Raw genomic sequence first — 26,024 nt, forward strand, 5'->3', positions numbered from 1 at the left:
GGCCGTTAAGGGCAAGATCTGCACCTTTGGAAGATTGGATTAGAGAAACAATTAATGTTGAGGTTGATGAGCATGATACGTGGGTAGGAGAAGTAATTTCAAAAGGTTTGAGGAGTGTTAGATGTTTTGGGTGTGGAAAGCAAGGACATTTTAAAAGGGACTGTAAACAGGTCATTCCTAGAAGCAATGTTTCTTCAAGGAACAATGGCAACAGAATGCCCCTTCCTTCTGGAGTATGCAGGTGTGGTAAGGGAAAACACTGGACCAACGAATGTAGATCAACAAAGGACAGACAGGGTAATCCTTTGCCTCAGTTTTCGGGAAACTCCCGGAGGGGCCTCATGCAGGCCCCCATAGCAAAACCAGTTCAAACCTTTCCTGCAGCTGTAGAGGAAATCCCTGCTCTGAGCGATTAAATAACCAAATGACTATTGGAATAAATCATGCTGGTCAGGATGATGAAAAAGAGAGAATAGAAAATTCAGGAGAAAACATAAAGAAAATTTTTTGGCAAACTTCTATTAATGAACAGAGACCAAAATTAACAATAAAAATAAATGGTGTTTTGTTGTCTGGTCTGGTAGGCACAGGTGCGGACATTACCATAATTGCATCAACCAGCATGAACATCCAATTTAAACTAACTTGTACCTGTAACACATGTCTTTTCATTTAATCAGATAATAACTTGCCAAAAAGGAACATCCCCAAAATTAGTCTTGGGGGAAGATTTTTGTTTTTGTCTTTTAGGAGGATGAAGGTTAAGGAATCTGAAGAACACAAGACAAATGAGACAACTGAAGAAAAGGGACAAATCATCTATCCCAGGAAACAGAGTGAAACGGCATATGGGTATATATTATCTAAAAAATTTTATGTCTTCTTAAATGTTTGTTTCTGCTTTTCTCTAAAGATTTAACACTATTGGTTTTCTAATAGTCCCAGTTCAATTAAAATTTAAAGCTGACTTTGGAGTTGGAGAATGGCTCTCTTTTTCTTCAAACTCAAGCATGTTGTTAAAAGGAAAATGCAAACTCCCTGTATCATGCCAGAAAGAGCCATTTTCTGCTATGGGACAGGACAAAAGCCAAATTAATTAAGGGACTATTCTATTACTAATCTCAACTCTTTGATTCTATTCTGATTCTTTAAACTTTTCTTAAAGTATAAATTTTATATCAAAATTTACAAGATTAATATATATATACATTTTAAACTTTGTTAAGATATGAATGGTTGCCGGGCGGTAGTGGCGCACGCCTTTAATCCCAGCACTCGGGAGGCAGAGCCAGGCGGATCTCTGTGAGTTCGAGGCCAGCCTGGGCTACCAAGTGAGCTCCAGGAAAGGCGCAAAGCTACACAGAGAAACCCTGTCTCGAAAAACCAAAAAAAAAAAAAAAAAAAAGATATGAATGGTCATATAGAGTACTATCTAATTCTAGAAAAAAGGCTTCAATTAGCTGCATATATATGTCTTTGTGTTCGAGTCTCTTATCAGTTTTCTGCAGGAAATCACGGCCAGGCCTAACATCAACTGAAGTCTCCGGAAAGAAGATGGGGCCCCACAACAACAACAACAACAATTCCACGTGGACAATAATAATATAACTAAGCTGACAAACATCATCTACAGATCAGCTTTGAGCTACAAGGTGCTCAGAGCAATTTTGAGATGACTAGCTGAGATGATCCAGTCTCAAAGACTACTTGAATAAGGACTTGAGATAAACCCTGAACTTTGGCTTTATACATAGACTGGATAATAAGGAAGGATATAGTTATCTTTCCTAGAATTTGACAATTAACCTAAAAAAATTTTTCTTTCAGGATAAAGATAACTTCGCCCATACCCAGCAGGAAGCAATTTTAAGAATATGACACCCACATTGCCAAAGAAGTGGTGTGGGGCGGCTGGTTTTTTTGTTCTTTTAATGGGTTTTGAGTCTGGGATAATTTTCATTGTTTAGGGGGGTTGGTTACAAGTTGTCAAGGGTTAGGAAAAAGGCTAAGCAAAGGAGATTAGATTTAAGGTTCTTGTTTAAAAAAAAAAAAAAGAAAGAAAGAAAAGAAAAAGACAATTACTAGTTTTAAATACTTTACATTATTACCAACTATTAGGATATAAAGAAATGAAAGTTAGTACTTAGACATTACAATAGAAATTGTAGTCATATTAGATATGTTTTAAAAAATTGAGCAGATATATTTTAGACAGGTCATCTTCAAACCCTTCAGAGATCTACAGAATATGGCATTTAAAATGTTTTAATAACTTAGAAATTTTTCTTTTTGGAGACATGTCGGCTCCTGGCAGTACCAATCTACTTCAGAGAAAATATGGGCATTGAAGAAACTGCATATGGAGTTAATTTTCATTGTGGCAAAAGTTAGCCACTGGACAACAAAGTATCCTCAAATCAACAGGACAAAATGGACAGACAGAACACGAAACAAAGGACTACTGATTCTTGCCAAAACAAGTGTGGTTATGGCTTTATCAAAAGGCATCTTCTGAGGCCAGGACAATATGGCACCATCCCTGAAGTGGCCTTCACAATCTGGAAAAGGTACAGTGCCCTTTTCTTTGAAGGCAGCTGAACAGGCAGTGGGCCGATGGCTTCTGTTGTGCAATGGAACAGCAACTAAAGCTCACGCCTCTCAATAGTAGACTGGCATTTAATAGAGGGATGTGGAGAAGAAGGGGATGCTGAGATGAAGCCATATATACACAGCCAAGAAGAATGGACAGCTGAATTCAAAAACCATCAACAATTTCCAGAATTTAAAATCCTGAATCATGACATGACACTAGTGGAATTCAGGTGTTTCTGGTACATGGACTGCTCTCACCCAATGTGAGGTTGAACTGTTGACCTTGTGTACAACCTACTTCACAAATGAGTCTGTCAGATACCATAAGCCTATAGGCTGAAGATGATGCCCCAACACTGTGGAGAAACCTCAGGTGACTGTCCAGGCAGCTGGCTGTTTCTGTCAACTCACAAAATTTTTGGAAGTTGCTTGCATGCACTTCTTGTTTTTATTTTTGTTAGCTAATATTATTTCCTTCTTGGGTCTCTGAGGGAGTTGAAGATTAGTTAGTTATAGTTGAAGATTAATTAGGATAGAAAGTGAATTAGATACATTTTGGACTTACTAAAATAGGATAGATAAGGGAATTATTTTCTCTGATTTGTCAAATACAAATGGACTAGACATCGTTTAGGTATTTGTTACTTGTATATATTGTATATAGTTATTGTACTTTTGTATATAGTTTTTCTTTTGTTAGTTATAACCTTTTGCCTTTTTTCTTTTTATTAAAATAGAAAAGGGGAAATGTGGTGATATTTTATTTGTACTGAAATGTTATTTTAATTTTATGTTAATAAATAAAGTTGCCCTGGGGTCAGAGCTATTAGAGCCATAGTGAGAGCGTGGTGGTTAGAAGAGCTAGGTAGATTTCTGTGTGTTCAGGGATACAGCCAGTATTGGAGACATACGCCTTTAAGACCTGGAGGGCGGTACTTACAGGCAGTGATGAGGCAGTCATGTGGTTGGGTTTACAACCAATGAGAAGGCAGAACAGAAAGATTATTTAAACAGGGACACAGGAAGTACCTCCCTCTCTCGGGGAAGCTAGGAGCACTGCAGGAGGTAAGATTTTATCTCTGAGCTCTGACCTCTCGGCTTTTCTCTTTTACCTTGGCTCTGTGTTTCTTATTTTAATAATACGATTGGTTACATCTACATGGGTGTACCTCTGCAGTTATCATTCCACATGACTTTGGGACGCTAACACCTTTCTCCTCAGTTCCTACAAAATGCGAGCGACCATAGCACCACCTCCTTACCTACTTCCAGAGGATGCTGGTGACTGCAAATGAGTAAATACGAAGGTCCTTACTGTAAAGAGCACCTGCCCAGAGGAAGTACTCAAATTGCCTACCCATGATACACTAATATAGACAATACCCCAGATCTAAATTCATGTGAGTCTAAATAAAAAAAATTCACAAGGCTGGTAGATCTGGGATTCACCTGCCTGACAACCTGAGTTTCATCCTTGTGACCCATTTGATAGGAAAGAGTTGACTTTCACAAGTTTTTCTGACCTACACACACACACAAACACACACACCACCCCAGACAAACCAAACAATAAATTCCAAACTGTCAAATAACCTCCAACAATGTTTTTTAAACATTTTTATAAACTCCAGACATATAGTCCAATTCTTGCAGGAAGGCTGTCACCATTTACAACACCAACATCACTGTAAGAGCACAGAGTGTCGGTTTCATCCTCACCTCAAGAGTAATGGATGGATACAGAAATCTTTAGAATCTACTGTCCATGTGTTTGAACTACTTAACACTTTTCTGTGGACAACTTAGACATATGAAGTATAACTAGTCTACATTTAATACACTCTAACAAGCAATCTTTATTTTAAAAAAAAAGTATCACCATGTCATATTTTATCTGATCTGTTTATTGCCTTGTTAATGAAGTTTTTTTTTTTAAGATATGTGGTTTCAATAAGAACAGAGTGGAACTCTGGTAGGAGGAAACTGGATTAGGGATGGTCTTGTTAGAGAAAGTGTGTCACTGGGGGTGGGCTCTCTCTCCTCTCCCCTCTCTCCTAACCTCTCCCTCTATCTCCCTCCCACTCCCACCTCCTGCATGCTGCCATGCTTCCTGCCATGATGGTAATGTATGGTGATATTTTATTTGTACTGAAATGTTATTTTAATTTTATGTTAATAAATAAAGTTGCCCTGGGGTCAGAGCTATTAGAGCCATAGTAAGAGCGTGGTGGTTAGAAGAGCTAGGTAGATTTCTATGTGTTCAGGGATACAGCCAGTATTGGAGACATACGCCTTTAAGACCTGGAGGGCGGTACTTACAGGCAGTGATGAGGCAGTCATGTGGTTGGGTTTACAACCAATGAGAAGGCAGAACAGAAAGACTATTTAAACACAGACAAACAGGAAGTAGCTCTCTCTCGGGGAAGCTAGGAGCACTGCAGGAGGTAAGATTTTATCTCTGAGCTCTGACCTCTCGGCTTTCTCTTTTACATTGGCTCTGTGTTTCTTATTTTAAAAAGACGATTGGTTACATCTACAGTAATGAACTGTAAACAAGGCCAGATGAAATGCTTTCTTTGTAAGAGTTACTGTGATCATGGCATCTCTTCACAGCAACACTGACTAAGGCAGGATCTTCCTATCTGATCTGTTTATTGCCTTTTTGCTGTGTGTATGAAAGGAAAATTGATTTCTAGTCTAGTTTCTGCGGTTTGTTTTGTATTTCAGAACACCTGGCATATGCAGTGGTATGTTTTATTGGAAGTACTGGTTAATCAATTCTAGAAAAGCTGATAAAAGGCTGAGGTTTCAGAATAACATGTCTCAAGTGCCCTTGGATTTCAGCATCACAAATACAGTCACACCTAAGCATCTGAAACTCAAGTCTTTTGTGCAATGCAGTGTCTGCACACATACTATCCATGTCTCCCCTATACTTTAAACCACTCCATGACCCTATTACACTATAAATACTCCCTATGTAGATAACAGTAGCAGGGAATAAAAGAGCACAAACATGTCTGCACAAAAGTTATTTTTTCCCAAACATTTTCGGTTGCTGCTGGCCGAATGCCTGGATGCCCAAGACCTGTAAGCAGAATATACTTACCAGTGTAATAGTTCCAGAATGCTTCCCATATTCGAAACAATGCAGAAATAAGTTTTCAAATTTGCTTAATAAAGTTATTTTGGACATTATAAAAATGAAGTTAAAAATTTTAATAATTGAAACTTCTGAAATAAGAAAAGTAAAGCTCTTACTAAGTGTACAGCATGATCAATTTCTTCAGTAGTTACACCTGCTTTAATCATCCCAGCAGCAATATCCAAGACTTCTCGAGCAAGCTGAAAAATAAGTATATTCAAGAAGTAATAAAACAGAACCTATACTCTGCACTATTTTTGATTTCATGAAAAAAATCAGCCAAATAATATATGATATCATTTTGTATACAATATTTAAATGTCAGAAACCTATAAAAGTATGTAAAAATAAATTTATATAGAAGTTGGGATAGAGAGATTTACTAATAACTTTTTTTTTTTTTGTTTTGGTTTTGGTTTTTCTAGACAAGGTTTCTCTGTGTAACAGCCTAGGCAGTCCTGGAACTCACTTTATGAACCAGGTTGGCCTTGAACTTGGAGATCCACCTACCTACCTTTGCCTGTGAGTGCTGGGATTAAAGGTGCGCACCACCACCATCTGACACTAATAAGTAAACTTAATGAAGAATTATATCCTAAGATAGATAAACAATCAACTGACAATGTTACATTTCTAAAATGGAGCATGAAAGGAAATATAAGAAAAGATGAATGAATTTCCTTTAAAAAATCATAGTAAGTAACAGACATAATACAAAATTCTCCAGATAATAAAAAAATAGCATCAAATCAATTTTAAAATGCTGCACAAAAGCCTTAAATGAACATCTAAATGAACACAATCAATTATTTTTCTTTAGAAAAATTTAAATATGTGATTTCATCTAATTAACCCCATCCATATTCCAAACATAAGATTCTCACAAGACTCTGTATGAGCCTTGGACTTAGTCCTGTGCTATAACATTTGTAAACTTAGAATGACTAAGTACCATAAAAACTTCACTCTTGCCGGGCGGTGGTGGCGCACGCCTTTAATCCTAGCACTGGGGGGGGGGGGGGGGAGAGGCAGGCAGATCTCTGTGAGTTCGAGGCCAGCCTGGGCTACAGAGTGAGTTCCAGGGAGGCGCAAAGCTACACAGAGAAACCCTGTATGTGTGTGTGTGGGGGGGGGGGGGGGGGGAGGACTTCGCTCTTTAAAAATAATCCTGCAAAAACAAACAAACAAAAAAACAAAAATAAAGTTGAGTGTGGTGGCCAAGCCTTTAATTCCAGCAGTCAGGAAGCAGAGACAGGTCAATCTCTGTGAGTGCAAGGCCAATCTGGACTACAGAGTGAATTCCAGGACAGCCAGGGCTACACAGAGACCCTCTCTCCAAAAAAAAAAAAAAGGAGGAGGATACTGTAAGCTCTTGTGCTCATCTTTCAGTCTTTGCAATTCAGTAAATGTTTATGCAAATAAACAATACAAAGTTGATGAAAGAAAATGGTGACTACAGATGAATCACTCTTAGTTTTATTCTAAAATAGATTATTTAAATATAAAAAATGTTTTGAAAATGGGTACAGGAAAGGGGTGGCTAGTAGCAGTTTACAAAGTAACAGCTTTATAAACCACAAATCACTGACTTCCTATCTGTACTATTTACCCTATATTCTACCCATGAGGAAAAAATAACTTACCCTACACACAAGTCGCATCCCTTCTATATCTTCAGTTGAGAGTAATTTAATTTGAGAAGTACCTTTAAGAGCCTGTTCAGATTCAGACATTCCTGGAATGGAAAATGAGTGAGTAAAACCACAACAAAGAGAAAGACAGAACTCAGCACATTATACCCTGATGACTCAGTAACAGGTGATTCTCCTTATGTACCACACGATACTATTTCACATTGAGAGGTCCAAGTTAGGTTATTGCTTTAATATTTTTAACACAAAAAGGAAATAAAAGAAACTGGAAGAAAAACTTTCTAAAAACTTAGTAGGAAGCAGTCACTGCTCACAGTTCCCGCTGCATGCCAGGCAGCGTACTCACAGCGCACTAACTGATGCACTTAACAAGTACAGCACAGCATACAAGCTCTTCATGACCATATCCCGAAGCATCTCCACACCAGCAAATTCATCATCAACTACCTTACTGTTACTACTCAAACTACAGTATATGACCTTTGCTTGGGTTGGTTGGTTTGTTTTAGAGTTTCATGTACAGGTATTCTGCCTGCACGCATTGTGGCCTTGGAGGCCAGAAGAGGTCATCTGGTCCTCTAGAATTGAAGTTCTAAGAGGATGGGAGCCATCAGGAGGCGGCTGGGAATTGAACCTGGATCCTCTGGAAGAGCAGCCAGTGTTTTTAACTGCTGAGCCATCTCTGCAGATTGGTTTATGATTTTTAGTAGGCTTTAACTAACATTTGAAAAATAAAAAAGGAGTAGAACATACCAGATTCTGTATTAGAAAGTCCCAGGTAAATACGGCTGTGAAATACCTGATTATTATTTTTATGCACACAGATCATGTCATAAAACCCATTTTATCACTCAAGGTCATAAAGTAAATCAAATAAAAGTTTGGGAAAATAATCTTAATTAACAAAATTAGTCTAATTCAAGTTTTACATATACTTAAAAGAAAGAGTCAATATAGCAATTTCAAAATCTTAAGGGGGAAATGCAACAAATTATCAATGAATCCTGTTTTCATTCTCTGAAATGAAAAATGCCCAAATAAATTTTTTGCAATTGCTATGTGTGTGCTGGTATGTGGGTCAGAGTAAGGGATACCCTGGCACAGGAGTTTGAGGCAGCTGGGTTCTCTTGAAGGGCAGAAAGTGCTGTTAACCACTGAGCTCTCTCTCCAGCCCCTACAGAATTGTTTTCATTACCATCAACTAAGAAAAGATTCACATCAGAACACAGGGTTATTAATTCAATATTGGAAAGTAAATGATTATCCAGAAAGATAATCCTCCTAACATGGGTGGCCACCATGTTAAAATATAAATCTCAATCAACAAATGAACATCACAGAATGAGTATCATCTGGAACATTATTCCAGCAATATTAGCAGATAAAAGTAAAAGAAAGAAATATAAGGGCTAGAGAGATGGCTCAAAGGTTAAAAGCACCGACTGCTCTTCCAGAGGTCCTGAGTTCAATTCCCAGCAACCACATGGTGGCTCACAACCATCTGTAATGAGATCTGGCGCCCTCCTCTGTGTACATAATAAATAAATAAATCTTTAAAAAAAAGAAATATAAAATTTAAAAAGATAAGAGCTTTATAAATTTCAGATATTACATAGCCATAGAACAAAAGAATCATCTGAGAAATGGATGAAAATAAGAATTTAGCAAGTTAGCAGTTAAGATGTCAAAATTAAAAACTCTACCTACTATAATACAAACAAGCTAAAACTACTAACAATAAAGTACACAGAACAAATGTAACAGTGAAAAAGCTTCAAAAACAACTCTGAGCCGGGAGCAGTGGTGCCTGCCTTTAATCCCAGCACTCGGGAGGCAGAGGCAGGCGGATCTTTGTGAGTTCAAGGCCATCCTGGTCTACAGAGTCAGTTCCAGGATAGACTCCAAAGCTACACAGAGAACCCCTGTCTCGAAAAACCAACAACAAAAAGGAACTCTGAAACTTTACTTTTCCTTTAAGATATAACAGGAGATTAATACAACAGAAAACATACCCTATTTTTAGATAGAAGATTTAGTACTATCAAGGTATTATTCTTTCAAAATTAATTTATAAATTGAGTTTATCCCAATAAATAGTGTCAACAAGGTATTTTGGAATCAAGACAAACTTATTATAAACTTAATACAGAAAAAGAATCATGCAGCCGGGCAGTGGTGGCGCACGCCTTTAATCCCAGCACTCGGGAGGCAGAGGCAGGTGGATCTCTGTGAGTTCGAGGCCAGCCTGGGCTACCAAGTGAGTTCCAGGAAAGGCACAAAGCTACACAGAGAAACCCTGTTTCGAAAAACCAAAAAAAAAAAAAAAAAAAAAAAAAAAAAAAAAAAAAAAAAAAAAGAATCATGCAAGAATACCAAGAGAATTCCCGAGAAAAAGCAAAGGAGACAGCAACAAGGCCCACAGATAGGAAACCATTCCAAGAGCCACACTTGGCCATGGTTGTGGTTAGACCAATGGCCAATCAAACCCCAGACTAAAGACATGAGAATCAAATGTAATAACACAAGACACATTGATCTTACTACATACAAATGCTCAAAGTTTGTCATAATATAATGACAAAATATTAGTGTTCTGCTGGGGAAAAACATTTTTACCATATAATTCAGAGTGTTAATGTATAAAGAACATTTTAGAAATCAATTTTAGAAAAAAAAAACTAATACTCTAATGGGGAAAGAGGTTAAGAATATGAACAAACATTCAAAAGGAAAGAAAATGCCATTTAATACATGAAAAAATGTTAAACCTTATAATTTAAAAATGCAAGCTGAAATAAAAGAAGACACAATTCCTCAGCCTTTCAGACTTATAAAGGCCATACAAACTTGAGAACAAACAATGCTGGTGACAATGGAGGAGAAGCAAAGTTCTGTTTTTTCTTGTAAAATCTGGATCACTCCATGAAGTTGAGGGGCATCCTCGCACAGGAATCATGCTAGTCTTCACTGTATTGTTCACATTTTAGTATGTTTTGTCAGAGCAAGCACACTAATGTTTTGTTCAGTTAGTCTTTTGGAGTTTGTTTATTTTGGTTTTTTGAAAAAGAATTTCTCTGTGTAGCTTTGAAGACTATCTTGGAATTTGCTCTGTAGACCAGGCTGGCAGAGATCACCTGCCTCTGCCTCCCGAGTGCTGGGATTAAAGGTGTGCACCACCACGCCAAGCTCATGCTCTGTGCTTTTTATGAGTGTAGTAATTGGCAAAATGCTCTGAAATTTCTACTATCTCAAATAAAAATGTATATATTCTTTGATCCAAACCATTACTTTAGACAATTAACTTTAAAAAAATTCTTAATCATGAACAAAGATGAAAATACAAGAATAGAAGTTACAATCAAATTCACAGAAGCAAAACCCTGCAAATCATCTAATCTAACCATTCATTAGGAGAGACCTGGTTGATTATTATGATACACCCACACAATGAAATTAAAATTATGGAACTGAAGAACTTACATGAACTCCTATCATATATTAACATATCAAGAGAAGACAAAAAGATGAAGGTGTATGTGGTGTGTTCAACTGTATATAAACCAGCACTGGTCTAATAGGTATGCACAGAGTATCTTGGGGATGCTCTTAAATCTCTACAGAGCAGGGCTTCTTTAAAACACATAACATTCTAGTCTATTAAAATTTATATTTATTTCTTAAAATGTAAGTTAATGACATTCAAAAGAGAATAATGAAATTACATGTTTCCAAGGTATCACCCATACTGTCTTTTCCTTACATTTATTCACAATGATTTAACTAAATTTTAAAATTACATACAGAAAAATAATACTATGGTTCCCTGCAGTTATCTAAGCTGTCCAAGTTGTCCACAGTGGCAGCAGACATGCAATCCCACACTCAGAAGGCTGAGTCAGGAGGACTGTACATTTGAGGCCAGCTTGGGCTAGTAATTACATGATGTCAAGACCAAAAATTTTTTAATGTTTTAAATTTAAAAATAATGTAAAAATCACTGGTACTCAACCATTTCTCATTTCTGACATACAAAACCAGTCATCACCTAGTCCAACCTAAATACTGTACAAGTTCAAAGGTCAGAGACTAAGTCCACTGACCTGTGTGGCAAATTATTCATCTTCTCTGCATGTCTCACTATTATTATCTATAAAATAGAGAAGACAACAGACCTACCTCAGACATGTTGAAAGTATTAAATGGAGTAACACGGGCAAAGACTTAGCACAGTGCCTGACACACAATTAAGCAAAAACAGACACCAGTCACTGTTAGAGAGTCACCACCATCATGCTCATCACCACTACCACAGCACCACCACGACACCACCATGACAGTCCTTCAATCACTGCTACAGCCCAGTCCTGAGGGAGGCGCTCACTCGGGCCTTCACCATCTACTTTTGCCTTAATCTAGGTAAGAGCAAAAAGAAAACCAAAGCCTTTGCCCCCCATCTGGCAGTTTGTTTAACAGAAAATATAGTATTTTTCTGAACGTAGTCTTTAATAGCCACATAAACATTGTTTTCAGAACGAGACAGATTCCTGAGGGGGAAAAAAATCTTTATCTTAAATGCTCTAATGTGGCTTTAAAAAAAAAGAAACAATGTTTACATTACATGTCCAGCACTGAAAACTCTCTACAAGGAGAGTATTCCTTCCCTGGCAGTGATAATCAAGCCCACAAATGGAAAAATGCAGAAACGAGGCAAGCAGGACTTACCTAAGGGATGATCAGCGTAGTCCGGTCTCTGAATGTAACTGGGCACTGGCCTTGTTGGCATCTAGAAACAATAACGAGATCTGTTCAACACCTATTACCTAATAACAAAGATAAGCCTGGGGAGAAGACTCAAGAGTCAGATTCAAGCAAAACTTTTTCATAAGAAGTTAGTTCTAATGCCAGGTGGTGGTGGCACACGCCTTTAATCCCAATGTTTGGGAGGCAGAGCCAGGCGGATCTCTGTGAGTTCAAGGCCAGCCTGGGCTACAGAGCGAGATCCAGGACAGGCACCAAAACTACAGAGAACCTTGGGGAAAGGTTTTTGTTTTTGTCTTTTAGGAGAATGAAGGTTAAGGAATCTGAAGAACACTGGACAAATGAGACAACTGAAGAAAAGTGACAAATCATCTATCCCAAGAAACAGAGTGAAACGGTGTATGGGTATATATTATCTAAAAAATTTTATGTCTTCCTAAATGTTTGTTTCTGCTTTTCTCTAAAGATTTAACACTATTGGTTTTCTAATAGTCCCAGTTCAATTAAAATTTAAAGCTGACTTTGGAGTTGGAGAATGGCTCTCTCCTTCTTTAAACTCAAGCATGTTGTTAAAAGGAAAATGCAAACTCCCTGTATCATGCCAGAATAAGAGCCATCTTCTGCTATGGTACAGGACAAAAGCAAAATTAATTAAGGGACTATTCTATTACTAATCTCAACTCTTTGATTCTATTCTGATTCTTTAAACTTTTCTCAAAGTATAAATTTTATATCAAAATTTACAAGATTAATATATATATACATTTTAAACTTTGTTAAGATATGTATGGTCACATAGAGTACTAACTAATTCTAGAAAAAAGGCTAGCTGCATATATATGTTTTTGTGTTCGAGTCTCTTATCAGTTTTCTGCAGGAAATCATGGCCAGGCCTAACATCAACTGAAGTCTCCAGAAAGAAGATGGGGCCCCACAACAACAACAATTCCACTTGGACAATAATAATACCATTAAGCTGACAAACATCATCCATAGATCAGCTTTGAACTACAAGGTGCTCAGAGCAATTTTGAGATGACTAGCTGAGATGATCCAGTCTCAAAGACTACTTGAATAAGGACTTGAGATAAACCCTGAACTTTGGCATTATACACAGACTGGATAATGAAGGATATAGTTACCTCTCCTAGAATTTGACAATTAACCTAAAATTTTTCTTTCAGGATAAAGAAAACTTCGCCCATACCCAGCAGGAAGCAATTTTAAGAATACGACGCCCACATTCCCAAAGAGGTGGTGTGGGGCGGGTGGTTTTTTGGTCTTTTTAATGGGTTTTGGGTCTGGGATAATTTTCAGTGTTTAGGGGGGTTGGTTACAAGTTATTGTCAAGGGTTAGGAAAAAGGCTAAGCAAAGGAGATTAGATTTAAGGTTCTTGTTTAAAAAAAAAAAAGAAAAAGAAAAAGAAAGAAAGAAAAGAAAAAGACAATTACTAATTTTAAATACTTTACATTGGATTGGATTGTTTTATATTGTATACAAATTTGAAATTGATATTGTTAGAAAATGCTATATGTATATTTCTAATTGTATTTATACCATTCATTTAACAATGTAATGCAAATTTCTGATCCTTGAATGTTATTATTATCAACTATTAGGATATAAAGAAATGAAAGTTAGTAGTTAGACATTACAATAGAACTTGTAGTCATATTAGATATGTTTTAAAAATTGAGCAGAGATGTTTTAGACAGGTCATCTTCAAACCCTTCAGAGATCTACAGAATATGGCATTTACAATGTTTTAATAACTTAGAAAATTTTTCTTTTTTGAGACATGTCGGCTCCTGGCAGTACCAATCTACTTTAGAGAAAATATGGGCATTGAAGAAACTGCATATGGAGTCAACTTTCATTCTGGCAAAAGTTAGCCACTGGACAACAAAGTATCCTCGAATCAACAGGACAAAATGGACAGACAGATCACGAAACAAGGGACTACTGATTCTTGCCAAAACAAGTGTGGTTATGGCTTTATCAAAAGGCATCTTCTGAGGCCAGGACAACATGGCCCCATCCCTGAAGTGGCCTTCGCATCCGGAAAAGGTACGGTGCCCTTTTCTTCGAAGGCAGCTTAACAGGCAGAGGGCCGATGGATTCTGTTGTACAATGGAACAGCAGCTGAAAGCTCATGCCTCTCAAAAGTAGACTGGCATTTAATAGAGGGATGTGGAGAAGAAGGGGATGCTGAGATGAAGCCATATATACACAGCCAAGAAGAATGGACAGCTGAATTAAAAAACTGTCAACAATTTCCAGAATTTAAAATCCTGAATCATGACAGGACACTAGTGGAATTCAGGTGTTTCTGGTACGGGGACTGCTCTCACCCAATGTGAGGTTGAACTGTTGACCTTGTGTACATCCTACTTCACAAATGAGTCTGTCAGATACATTAAGCCTATAGGCTGAAGATGATGCCCCAACACTGCGGAGAAACCTCAGGTGACTGCCCAGGCAGCTGGCTGTTTCTGTCAACTCACAAAAATTTTTTGGAAGTTGCTTTTGTGCACTTCCTGTTTTTATTTTTGTTAGCTAATATTATTCCCTTCTTGGGTCTCTGAGGGAGTTGAAGATTAGTTAGTTATGGTTGAAGATTAGTTAGTTATAGTTGAAAATTAATTAGGATAGAAAGTGCATTAGATACATCTTGGATTTACCAAAATAGGATAGATAATGGAATTATTTTCTCTGATTTGTCAAATACCTGTTTAGGTATTTATTACTTGTATATATTGTATATAGTTATTGTACTTTTGTATATAGTTTTTCTTTTGTTAGTTATAACCTTTTGCTTTTTTTTCTTTTTATTAAAATAGAAAAGGGGGGGGGGGCTGGAGAGATGGCTCAAAGGTTAAGAGCACCGACTGGTCTTCCAGAGGTCCTGAGTTCAATTCCCAGCAACCACATGGTGGCTCACAACCATCTGTAATAAGATCTGGCGCCCTCCTCTGTATACATAATAAATAAATAAATCTTAAAAAAAAAAAAAAAAAAAATAGAAAAGGGGAAATGTGGTGGTAATCTAATTGTACTGAATTATTATTTTGATTGTATGTTAATAAATAAAGTTGTCTGGGAGTCAGAGCTATTAGAGCCATAGCAAGAGTGTGGCGGTGGTGGCACACGCCTTTAATCCCATAGATATCTGTGTGTTCAGGGTCAGAGCTATTAGAGCCATAGCAAGAGTGTGGCGGTGGTGGCACACGCCTTTAATCCCATAAGATCTCTGTGTGTTCAGGGATACAGTCAGCATTGGAGACATATGCCTTTAAGACCTAGGGGGCTGTACATTCAGACAGTGACGAGGCAGTCATGTGTTTGGGTTTACAACCAATGAGAAGGCAGAACAACATACTATAAAAAAACGAACCGACAGGAAGTAGCTCTCTTTTCGCGAAGCTGGGACAGCAGGAGGAAGGGTGAGATTTTAGCTCTGAGCTCTGTGTTTCTTATTTAATAAGACGGTTGGTTACATCTACAGAGAACCCATCTCGAAAAACCAAAAACCAAAAACCAAAAAAAAAACAAAACACCTCGAGTCCAGAAGGCATAGTTGTGCACGCCTTTAATCCCAGCACTTGGGAGGCAGAGGCAGGTGGATCTCTGTAAGTTTGAGGCCAGCCTGGTCTACCGAGTGAGTTCTAGGACAGCCAGGGCTATGTGGAGAGACCTCCTATCAAAACAGCAAACCTCCTGAGTCCTAAGCAAACCAAGCTTTCCTTCATGTGGACGCTCCCTGACCGCTGGCTGTCACAGCTCTGGAGAGTGCTGGCATGCTATCAGCAGGGGAAAGTAACCCACAGCTCACCCAGTTAGGAACCCTTCCAGCTAGTCGTGACCAGGCTGACTCCATGTACCCAGTTCAAAATGGCATGGATGCTCTGGGAGTCAAGAGTCTATTTCTCATTGGATTTAAGGTCTTCCCCACCAGTCAGAGGTTGTGAACCTCTCAAAACAGCATTTACTGTACAGAAGAGGGCTGTTGCACACAAGAATTGACAGTAGCTGTGAATGGATGCCCAAGACCTGTACAAGATCAAACAAGCCAAAATGCCAGTATGGATCAGGGAGGGGCTCATGAAGTCCTACCCCAGGCAGAGGAGCTATAGGCAACTGATGCCTGCTAGAAAGGAGTCAGTTTTCTTGGGATGCAGCCCCTGACAGTTTGCCCATGTTCTAGTAGATGCCTTACATCTATGCACATAATGGCAGCATTAAGTGGACTCAGTATTTTTTTTTAAGTATATGAAGTTGGGAAGGAAATGTAGTGAAGGAATTAGAGAGGAGTGAGCTGTGGATGAGTCTGATCAAAACACATTCTATTCGTGCATGAAATTCCCTACAGGAAGGGATAGGAGTGGTACTTAAGCCACTGTCATTCGGTTACAGTGTGTCACATTCTACAAAAAACTGTAGAAGAGCAGTATTATACAGTACTCTCGTGCCAGCCATAAGAGTAATTATCCCAGCCGGGCGGCAGTGGCACACGCCTTTAATCCCACCACTCGGGAGGCAGAGGGAGGTGGATCTCTGTGATTTGGATCTCTGTGACTTACTTCGAGGCCAGCCTGGTCTATAGAGAGTATTTAACCCACCAGGTGGTGGTGACCCATGCCTTTAATTTAATCCCAGCACTTGGGAGACAATCAGGCAGATCTCTGAGTTCAAGGACAGACAGCCTGGTCTACAGAGTGCGTTGCAGGACAGCCAGAGCTACACAGGAAAAAACCAAAACCAAAATAAAGACTATTTATCCCATTCTTTTTTAAAATTTATAAAGTTTTAGTCTTTATATCTAAAATCTTCTCCACTTCTTCCACAACTGCCAATTGTCGCACACTGTTCCTTTCTGAAGGCAACCCTGCTCGTGATCCACTACTGGAATACAAGTTACAAGCATCAATTTCAGGAAACTGAAAACGGGTTAAAGATAATGTTCCATTCTAATGACTTTACATACTCACCAGTGGATAATGCGGTCTGAGTTTACCGGTGTACCGATAACCTGCCCATGGGTCAGTGTTAACATCACCTTCTACAGTCCAGGAACATACTTCTCGTTTTGCCTTTTCATCTTCTGGGAGAAAGAGTGATGGACAGATGTCAAAGCAAGAGGAGAGAAAGATGCTTCAGTCATCAGGCTGCCGGGCAGCAACCTACTTTACTTCTCACTTGGCTGAGAGCCAGAGAGCCCAGGCACAAAAACCCAGGCAGCATCCAGCCTAGCCTGACCAAGCAGCTGCTTCACGCTCTGCTCACCAGTCGTCCACGCTCTCAGACCTCAGTGTCTGGGAAGAAGCACCCAGACACACGCTGTACAGTCTCAAACAGAATGGCAGCAATTCATACAAACTTAACTTTAAAATATCAAATATGAGCTAAACCTTCCCATCTAAATTCAGACTTTTAACAGCCGAATTCTATGCTCTTATTTAAAGTGGTGATCCTAAATCACCCAACAAACTTACATAAAAAAAAAAAATTCCAATTTAACCAAACAATGGCTTTTAAGTTTTATTTATTTTTCCCCCAAGATGTATTTTTACATGCATTGGTGTTTTGCCTACATGTAAGTCTGTGTGAGGGTACCATATCCCCTGGAACTGGAGTTACAAACAGTTGTGAACTGCCATGTGGGTGCTGGGGATTGAACCCGGGTCCTCTAGAAGAGCAGACAATGCTCTTAAGCACAGAGCGATCTCCCCAGCCCCCAATAATGGCTTTCAAGTGAAGGTTTTTATCAATACAAAATTATTTCTGAACCCGAAACAAAAATGGACTCCATTCACTGTCACTAGATTCAAGTATTAATGAAAATTCTTCAAAACAACAATTGACACTTGCTTCATGTAAGGCTAGCATGAAGTGGTTTGTGTCAAACAGGAACCTCTAGGGATGTGTGTCTTTAAATCTAGGCTAGAACAGTCAAGACTCAGGCTTTTGCTGAGCAGTGGTACATCTGTCATCCCAGCAGTTGGGAGACTAAAGTAGGAGGATCATTAAGTTCAGGTGAGACAGAGTGCTACATCACTAGATTCAGGGCTGCCAGACGGCACTTACTTCCCAAGCCTAATTTTGATCCCCAACACCTTACAAGGTAAAAGGAGTAAACCATATCCCCCCAAAAAGTCTTGACTTCCTTCCACACTTGTAGCATGTATTCATGCATATGCATGCACAAACACACATAAAATGGTAAATGCAATTTCAAAAATCATCTAGATTCTTTCTCAAAACAAATTCAAAATGGCTTTGCCTTACCATACTCCTAGGGAGGAAACAAGGAACAGAAAACGAAGCCTTTCAAATCTCCCACCTGGTCTCCATTCCTGCCCTTCTACAAACAGTATTTTCCAAGGAGAATTGAAAGCAGACCTCATAAACAACACAAAAGCTATCAAGACAAACAAGGCTGAAACACAGCAAGTTCTTTTCTAATCTCTATACAGAACTCACTTACTAGAAATTTACACCTGAAAATTTAAGTAAGCTTACATTTCAGTAACCATTTTACCCAAGTCCCAAATGCTAAACAAGCATTTGATTCCTAGTAATCTTGAAATGAGTTGACGCTGGTAGCAAAACTTTGTAAACAACTGTGAAAGCAAAGGACATTGTATGCTATTTTTCAAAAACCACAATGCAATAGGTTCAGACAAAATCCAGGCAGCACACCAAAGAGCATTGGACTTCGTGTGATATAAGGCCCGAAATACATGACCTCCAAGCTGTACAACACTTCCATTCAAAGGAGCCAACCAAAAGAAGTAGATCTCCTCCTCTGTGCCTTGGTAAACTTTTCACTATTTCCCACTCGCAGACTACATTTCCTCCCGTGGATAACCCAGAACTCCCATTAAGCACAGGTATCACTTTATACCACCACAAAAATCATTTTAAAGTTGTATTTCCTTTTCCTTCAAAGATGGTTTGGCTAACCTCAGGTGCTTTGGTAAGGCAAACTAACAAACTTTATTAGACCAATAAACTCCCAGAAAACAGAGGCAGATGAGTACAAGGCAACAAAATCAAGACAGAAAGTTTGCAGCAACCACCACACTACCTGCCAAACCGTAGCATCAGATGGCAATGCTTTCTGCACAGCAAGTTCTTGTCGATCTCCAGGTAACCGTAGCAGGCTGTCTCAGGTCAGCCACACTAAGAACTACATTTACAGGATGAGGAGCTGATGCAGAAAGGCTATCTGAAGAATAGCCACACCAATGTGGTTACAACAGCTAAGAAACTGTTACTAGTTTCTGGGGTAATACAAGACACCCCAAAAATCAACACAGTGTGGTGACACATGCCTATAATCCAGAACTTGGGAGGTACAAACAGGGAGGTCAGGGATTTAAAGCCATTATCCGCTACAGAGCAACAAAATCAAACAGCCCCTGTATCGTCGGCCTACAATATGCAGACACTTTAGCCAAGACAAGAGGATACGAAAAGATTAGGGCATTATCAAGTACTAGCCAAGCTAGATCCATCTATCCTAGCAAAGATCGCACGTTTTCATATTAACCACATGAAACAAGATAAACCAGATGTCATTAGACATGTTTTATTACACATTACCAAGGAATAATAATTCCAGATGTCAGAATTACACTTTCAGAACCAAGAGAAGTCCCAACACTCGAACAAAAGCTGCATCAAAGGCAAAGGGCATGAAGATAAGCAATGCTACTTACTTGCTTTCTTATGTAGTAACTTGTGAGTAGCCCAACTTCCTTTAAAGCATTCCTAAAAGAACAAACAAGGAAATCAGTTTCAGGCCTTCCTTAATCAGAAACATTTTTAAGAATTGTTACACAGAAGAAACACTTATTGGCCAGGCATAGTGGGACATGCTATTAATCCCACCCCTCTGGAGGCAGAGGCATGCAGGTGGGTTCCAGGCCACCCAGGACTCCACACTGAATGAAAGACTACCTCAAAAAATAAAAAAATAAATATAAAGACTAAAACACAAGAGTTTGCAAGATAAATATTTATAAAAAGCTTAAGAAATGACATCAGCTAGGCAACGGTGGTGCATGCCTTTAATCCCAGCACTCAGAGATAAACGCAAGAGGATGGATCTCTGAGAGTTCGAGGCCAGCCTGGTCGGCAGAGCTAGTCCAAGGCTGTTACAGAGAAGCCCTGTCTCAAAAACCAGAGAGAGAGAGCGAGAGAGAGAAAGAGAGAGAGGGAGGGAGGGAGGGAGGGAGGGAGGGAGGGAGGGAGGGAGGGAGGGAGAGAAAGAAGAGTAAGGGAGAGAAAAAGAGAGATAAACCAAGCAAACAAGCAAGCAAGGCTGTCAACTCAACTATCAGTTCAGAAAGGAATCTGAGCTGGGGTTACAGCTCAGTGGCAGAGTGTGTAGTGCCTTCAATAGAACTGCGGTAGCCCTGCCCCAGCCCACCCCTGTACTGTGACTGAACAGTACTCCCTAGGAGAAGGCTGTAGAGCCTTGAGGAAGGAACCCTGCTGGAAGAAGTGGGTCACTGGAGCTAGCCTTGAGATCTAATGTCTGGCCCTCTTTCCTGAGGGCAAATACAGTGTGACCAGCTGCCTCACGGTTGGCCCACCAGCTTTCCTCACTGCAATGAACTACATAAAAGCCCTCCCTAAACTGTAAGCCCAAACAGCCATTCCTCCTCTGAGTTTCTTCTCCTCAGGAAGTTAGCCATAGCAATGAAAACTAGTACAGTAACCAAGAGTTAGAGACTTCTCAATGTTTTAACCAAAAGAAGAAAAATATAATGGATATAAAAAAAACTGAAGTTTTCCTATTAGCTGTAAAGATTATTTTGCATAGAATCAGCTCCTATTTCTATGGTTCCATCCTACCATTCAAAGCAAAGCAAGAATTGCCTTCATTAAAAGCCAATTCTCCATAGTTCTTCAGGACCTCGTGGATCATTACGAGGGTAGACAGGAGATGGTTTAGAAGTTACAAGATTGAACAGACACCAAGTTCTGTTCCTAACACCCACATAAGGAGGCTTACAACTGCCTGTAACTCTAGCTCCAGGGAATCGAATGCCCTCTTCTGTCCTCTGTGGACACTACACATGCATGCATAAACCCACACACACACAAGTTTTTTTTTTTTAAATCTTAAAAAAAAAAAAAAAAATTGTCTTAACTTTGGGTACATATCTGGAGACCAACACTGTCATGTGCTCAAATCTGTATTGGTTGTTCCCTAGTCTGAAGCCTTTTTGATATCTACTATTGCTAGAATAGACTCCTTCTTAACATAATCTGACCCTCTTTTATCTCCCCCTATGCATAGTACTGTTTATTTTTATTAGTCTTTATAGCTTAAATTATGTGATTAGTTATGAAATATTTGTCTCAAATGGTAAAAAACCATCTTATATTTACTGCTGAATGCCTAATGTCTAGCCTAGTACTTTACTTACAGCATGAACCACTCCCCCTAAGATGATAGACATGTGTGTGTGTGTTGTGCATGTATATGCAGTACAAAGGCCAGTAGAGGACATGAGAACCTCAGGAGCTGGAATTTTAAGGCAGCTGTAAGCCACCCCATCGGAGCTCTGGAAACTGAACTCTAGCCCTCTGTGGGAGCAGCAAATGCTCTCAATCCTGCATCATCTATCTAACTTCCCCCAAAACGCGCCGTTTACAGCTCTGTATTTGGTTTAAATTTTATATCCAACATTATCATTTGTCATTTCTTTGTCATATTTTATTTTGGTTGGTCAATTCCTTCTGATTATCCATTTTTGTAAAATGTCACAGGACATTGTGGATGAGGAACACCCATGTGAGCTGAGTGCAAATAACAGCATCACTGATGGACATGACAGAAGCGGACACTGGTGGCTGACGGACATGCAGGTCTAGTATGTACTGGTAATCTATGGACTAAAGAGTTAGAATTCTGTCACTGCTGTTTGGAAAGAACTGGTTGCAAAAATTTGTCCAAAATCTAAGTTGGGCATAGTGGTGCATATACCTGTAATCCCAGCACAAAAAAGCCAAGCTAGGAGTGTCACGAGTCCTTAGGGAGGACCCAGCTCGGACTACATGAGAATCTGTCTCAAAATAATAAGAACAACGCACCCAAATGTGCTTAAATAATACTCTCAAATATTTTTAACTTTCCTTCGACATATGAGGTTGAGACCAGAGCAATTCTTCAGTAGTTAAGAGCACTTGTTGCTCTTGCAGAGGACCCATGCTCAGTTCCCAGAACCCACATGGTGGCTCACAACCATCCTTAACTCCAATTCCAGGGGATCAGATGATGCTCCTGACCTCCAAGAACACCAGGCACCCACATGCAGACACAACACTCTCACACATGATAAATAAATCTAAGTGATAAATAAGGTAATAAGCATCTTGAAATCATTTACCAAACACTAGGCTAGGCATTTTTTTTTTTTTTTTTTTTTTTTTTTGGTTTTTCGAAACAGGGTTTCTCTGTGTAGCTTTGCGCCTTTCCTGGAACTCACTTGGTAGCCCAGGCTGGCCTCGAACTCACAAAGATCCGCCTGCCTCTGCCTCCCGAGTGCTGGGATTAAAGGTGTGCGCCACCACCGCCCGGCATTAGGCTAGGCATTTTACATGATCTTATTCACCTTCTTCCTAACTCTAAGAAGGGTACCATCCATATTCCTCTCTTAGAAGATGAGTTTTCCAAGGATACTAGAGCAAAGACTGAAACCCAGGTCTGATTGCAAATGCAGTCTCCTTCCTTAGCTACAGTCACTGACTTTTTAAGTTCTGAAATCCATAAACAACAACGCATCATTTAGTTCCTTCTCAGCTGATCAACTTGCTCAGGGCAAGACAATGAACAGCACAGAACTTTGTTAAAAACAACACTTAAGAAACTGAAATTTTGACTACCGCACATGCCTTTAAATCCCAGCACTCAGGAGGCAGTGGCAGGTGGATCTCTGTTATGATTGATATTTTGTGTTAACCATAGAGGTCTGGAGGTCTGTACAGAAAGGAGACAGCAAGTGATAAGGCTGGGATCTTGGCCCTTTGGGTCAGAGGATTCAGACAGGTAGGAAGTGACTGTGGCTGCTCCTTTGCTTCTCTGGCCTTTCAGCTTTTATCCCGATATCCGATTCCTGGTTTTTATTGGTAAGACTACTTAGGATCACACTTCAGATGTCTGTGAGTTGGAGTTCAGCCTGTTCCACAGAATGAGTTCCAGGACAGCCAAGGCTATACAGAAAAACCCTGTCTCAGGGGAAAAAAAAAGAAAGCAAAAAGAAAAATAGAAAGAAACTGAAATTTTAAGTCCAGCCATAATTAATAAATGACAGTAATTATATAATAGACACCTTTGTCTAGTATTATCCATCTTTAAAAGGATAATGTAAAAGCAGAATTCCACTTTCCACTGCAGGCCCATTCCTTCAACTTTCATTTAATGAACTGAGAGCATACTGACACAAGGAACTTCAGAAAACACAAAAATGAGTGACCCTCAGCCATCTCAAAAAAACAAAACAAAACGCTTACAAGTGAAGAAAACAGAGTATATACAACTACTATTAATTTAGAAAGAAGGGATAACTATCAAGACACTCGATTATCAGAACCTTTAGAAAGATCAACTTTAAGGATAATGGGTCTTATTCCATTAAAGGAAGAAATGTTCTTAAAATGAAACAACTAAGACAAATACATTTTCATGTTTTTAAATATAAAATGCAGCATAACAATAAAATGAGCCATTATTTATATAGTTTACTTTTCTGGTCAGTGCCTTACCTACTCATTTCACCTACCAAAACCATTTGGTAGGAACTATTAGTGCCCCTATTCTGAAGACAATGAAAGCCAGAAGTCATCTGCACAAAGTTATACAGCGGAGGAGCCTCCTTCTGCCTTTTCAGACATTTACTCAGGCATTCAAGTGTGTTGACCACTTGCTGCATCCAAAGTACAGCACAAGGAAATGAGCATTCGGCTGTGAAAATGATAGCTCACCTTCTGATCAAAGACATTGTTTTCTAACGAATAAGGTAATTGCAGGTCATTAAGATGTTATAAAAGAGTTACGGTGTTATAAATAGGTGTCTTTGTAGTTTGGTTTGGTTCGAAAGACAAGCTGGCCAACATTAGGAAAAGTGAGAAGCATAGGAAAAAAAAAAAAAAACTCTGAAGAGAACATGCCCAATGGCAAGCAAAGCCTCAGTCTCAACACTGATGTAAAATGTGTTTAGGAAAAGTTACAGTGGCTTAATCAAGGTCTCTACTGGGGCTGAAAGAACAGCTGTGATTTCAGAGAGCAAGTGACATTTTGGGTAAGTAAAGAGTATACACACAGCCCATGACTACAGCAAGACAATCTGGCCAGTCTGAGAAGAGCTACCCTAATTGTGGAGTCAGAACACAAAGGCAGGAATAATCTCAGCACTGAAATAAGCATGAGCCAACTGGAGGGAAGAAAGATCTTGTCTGCTTTGGTTGGAGTGGTTTGTTTACAAAGTGAATACAGTGGAGAAATGAATGAACTACTCCACTGACTCTGTGACAGACTTTTTACATCCTGCCCGTGGAAGGTGATAACAGGAATGAAGAAAGACAGAAGCCCCTCTGAATGTCTGATGACAGGTGTAGCAGTGATACTAGTAATATACCTGCAGGCTCCAGCACAGGCTCCATTCTCTACCATAATTAAGTCTCGGATGCTCTGACAAATGTCTGACATTTCTTCAAACTACAAAGATTCAATATTCTTTATAAGAGAATGCCACCCACGCTTGATGAACAGTTTCCCAAAACCTTTTAGGCTTTTATATATATTTTAATTAATATATAATTACATCATTTCCCTTTTTCCTCCCTCTAACCCTCCCCATAAACCCCTTGCTCTTTCTTAAACCCATGGCCTCTATTTCTTTGTAATTACATGTGTGTTAGACTCTTACCTCAAGAAACAAAGTGAGAAAGAGAGAGAGAGAAGAAAGACAGAGAGATACAAAGAACGAAAGATAGAAGGAAAGAAAAGAAAGAGAAAGAGAGACAAAGAAAGAAATGTAGAAAGAAAGGAAGGAAGGAGGGGAGGAAGGAAGGAAGACAAATAGAAACAAAGAAAAAGAAACAGTGGCTGGGCGGAAGAGATGGCTCAATGGTTAAGACCACTGGCTACTTCCAAGTGACCCAGGTTCAATTCCTAGCCCATGGGCTGGCCTTGAACTCACTATGTAGTAAACCAGATTAGCCCAGTAGAGTTCTACCAGCCTCTGCCTCCCAAGTGCTGGAATTAAAGCACCTCCCAACTTTAAACACTGTGTAGAGCTGGGCATGGTGGCACACACCTTTAACCCCAGAATTTGGGAGACAGAAGCAAGCAGATCTCTGTGAGTTCAAGGCCAGACTGGTCAGAATGGTCTACAGAGTGAGTTCCAGGACAGCCAGAGCTAGACAGAGAAATTCTGTCTCAAAAAACCAAAATAAATAAATAAATAAACACTGCATAGACTACACTAATCTCCTAAGATGACTCACAATTTTCATAGCAAATTTTTATTTTATTTTATTTTATTTTATTTTATTTTATTTTATTTGGTTTTTCAAGACAGGATTTCTCTGTATAGCTTTGTGCCTTTCCTGGAACTCACTCTAGCCCAGGCTGACCTCGAACTCACAGAGATCCGCCTGCCTCTGCCTCCCGAGTGCTGGGATTAAAGGCGTGTGCCACCACCGCTCCGCAAAATTTTTATTTTAAGTTCAGGTCCCACACAGAACTCAGTAAGCTGTAATTGGAAAATGTTAAAGCAACAAGAGGCCCTGTGCCGATTGATAGCCCTAATGCTATTTTTAGATCAAGCAACACTTCCCCATGTGCATCATTTTGCAGAAT

The 26,024-nt window shown here is 39.2% G+C and overlaps 1 protein-coding gene and 1 non-coding gene across 2 annotated transcripts in view; both read right to left on the reverse strand.

Annotated features, from left to right (window-relative positions):
- Positions 1-26,024, reverse strand: part of Metap1 (methionyl aminopeptidase 1) — a 55,830-nt gene that overhangs the window by 28,150 nt on the left and 1,656 nt on the right. Inside the window, exons 2-6 of the mRNA XM_076575053.1 lie at positions 19,870-19,921; positions 17,137-17,249; positions 12,112-12,172; positions 7,381-7,472; positions 5,854-5,937 (exon numbers count right to left, since the gene is read on the reverse strand). Coding sequence (XP_076431168.1) covers positions 5,854-5,937; positions 7,381-7,472; positions 12,112-12,172; positions 17,137-17,249; positions 19,870-19,921 — 402 coding nt within the window. The remainder of the gene's footprint in view (positions 1-5,853; positions 5,938-7,380; positions 7,473-12,111; positions 12,173-17,136; positions 17,250-19,869; positions 19,922-26,024) is intronic.
- Positions 10,294-10,395, reverse strand: LOC121830603 (U6 spliceosomal RNA). Its single transcript, XR_006073819.1, has one exon. It is a non-coding gene; the product is annotated as a U6 spliceosomal RNA (small nuclear RNA).

The sequence above is a fragment of the Peromyscus maniculatus genome, chromosome 6 (assembly GCF_049852395.1).
Source record: "Peromyscus maniculatus bairdii isolate BWxNUB_F1_BW_parent chromosome 6, HU_Pman_BW_mat_3.1, whole genome shotgun sequence".
In the NCBI taxonomy this organism is placed as follows: Eukaryota; Metazoa; Chordata; class Mammalia; order Rodentia; family Cricetidae; genus Peromyscus; species Peromyscus maniculatus.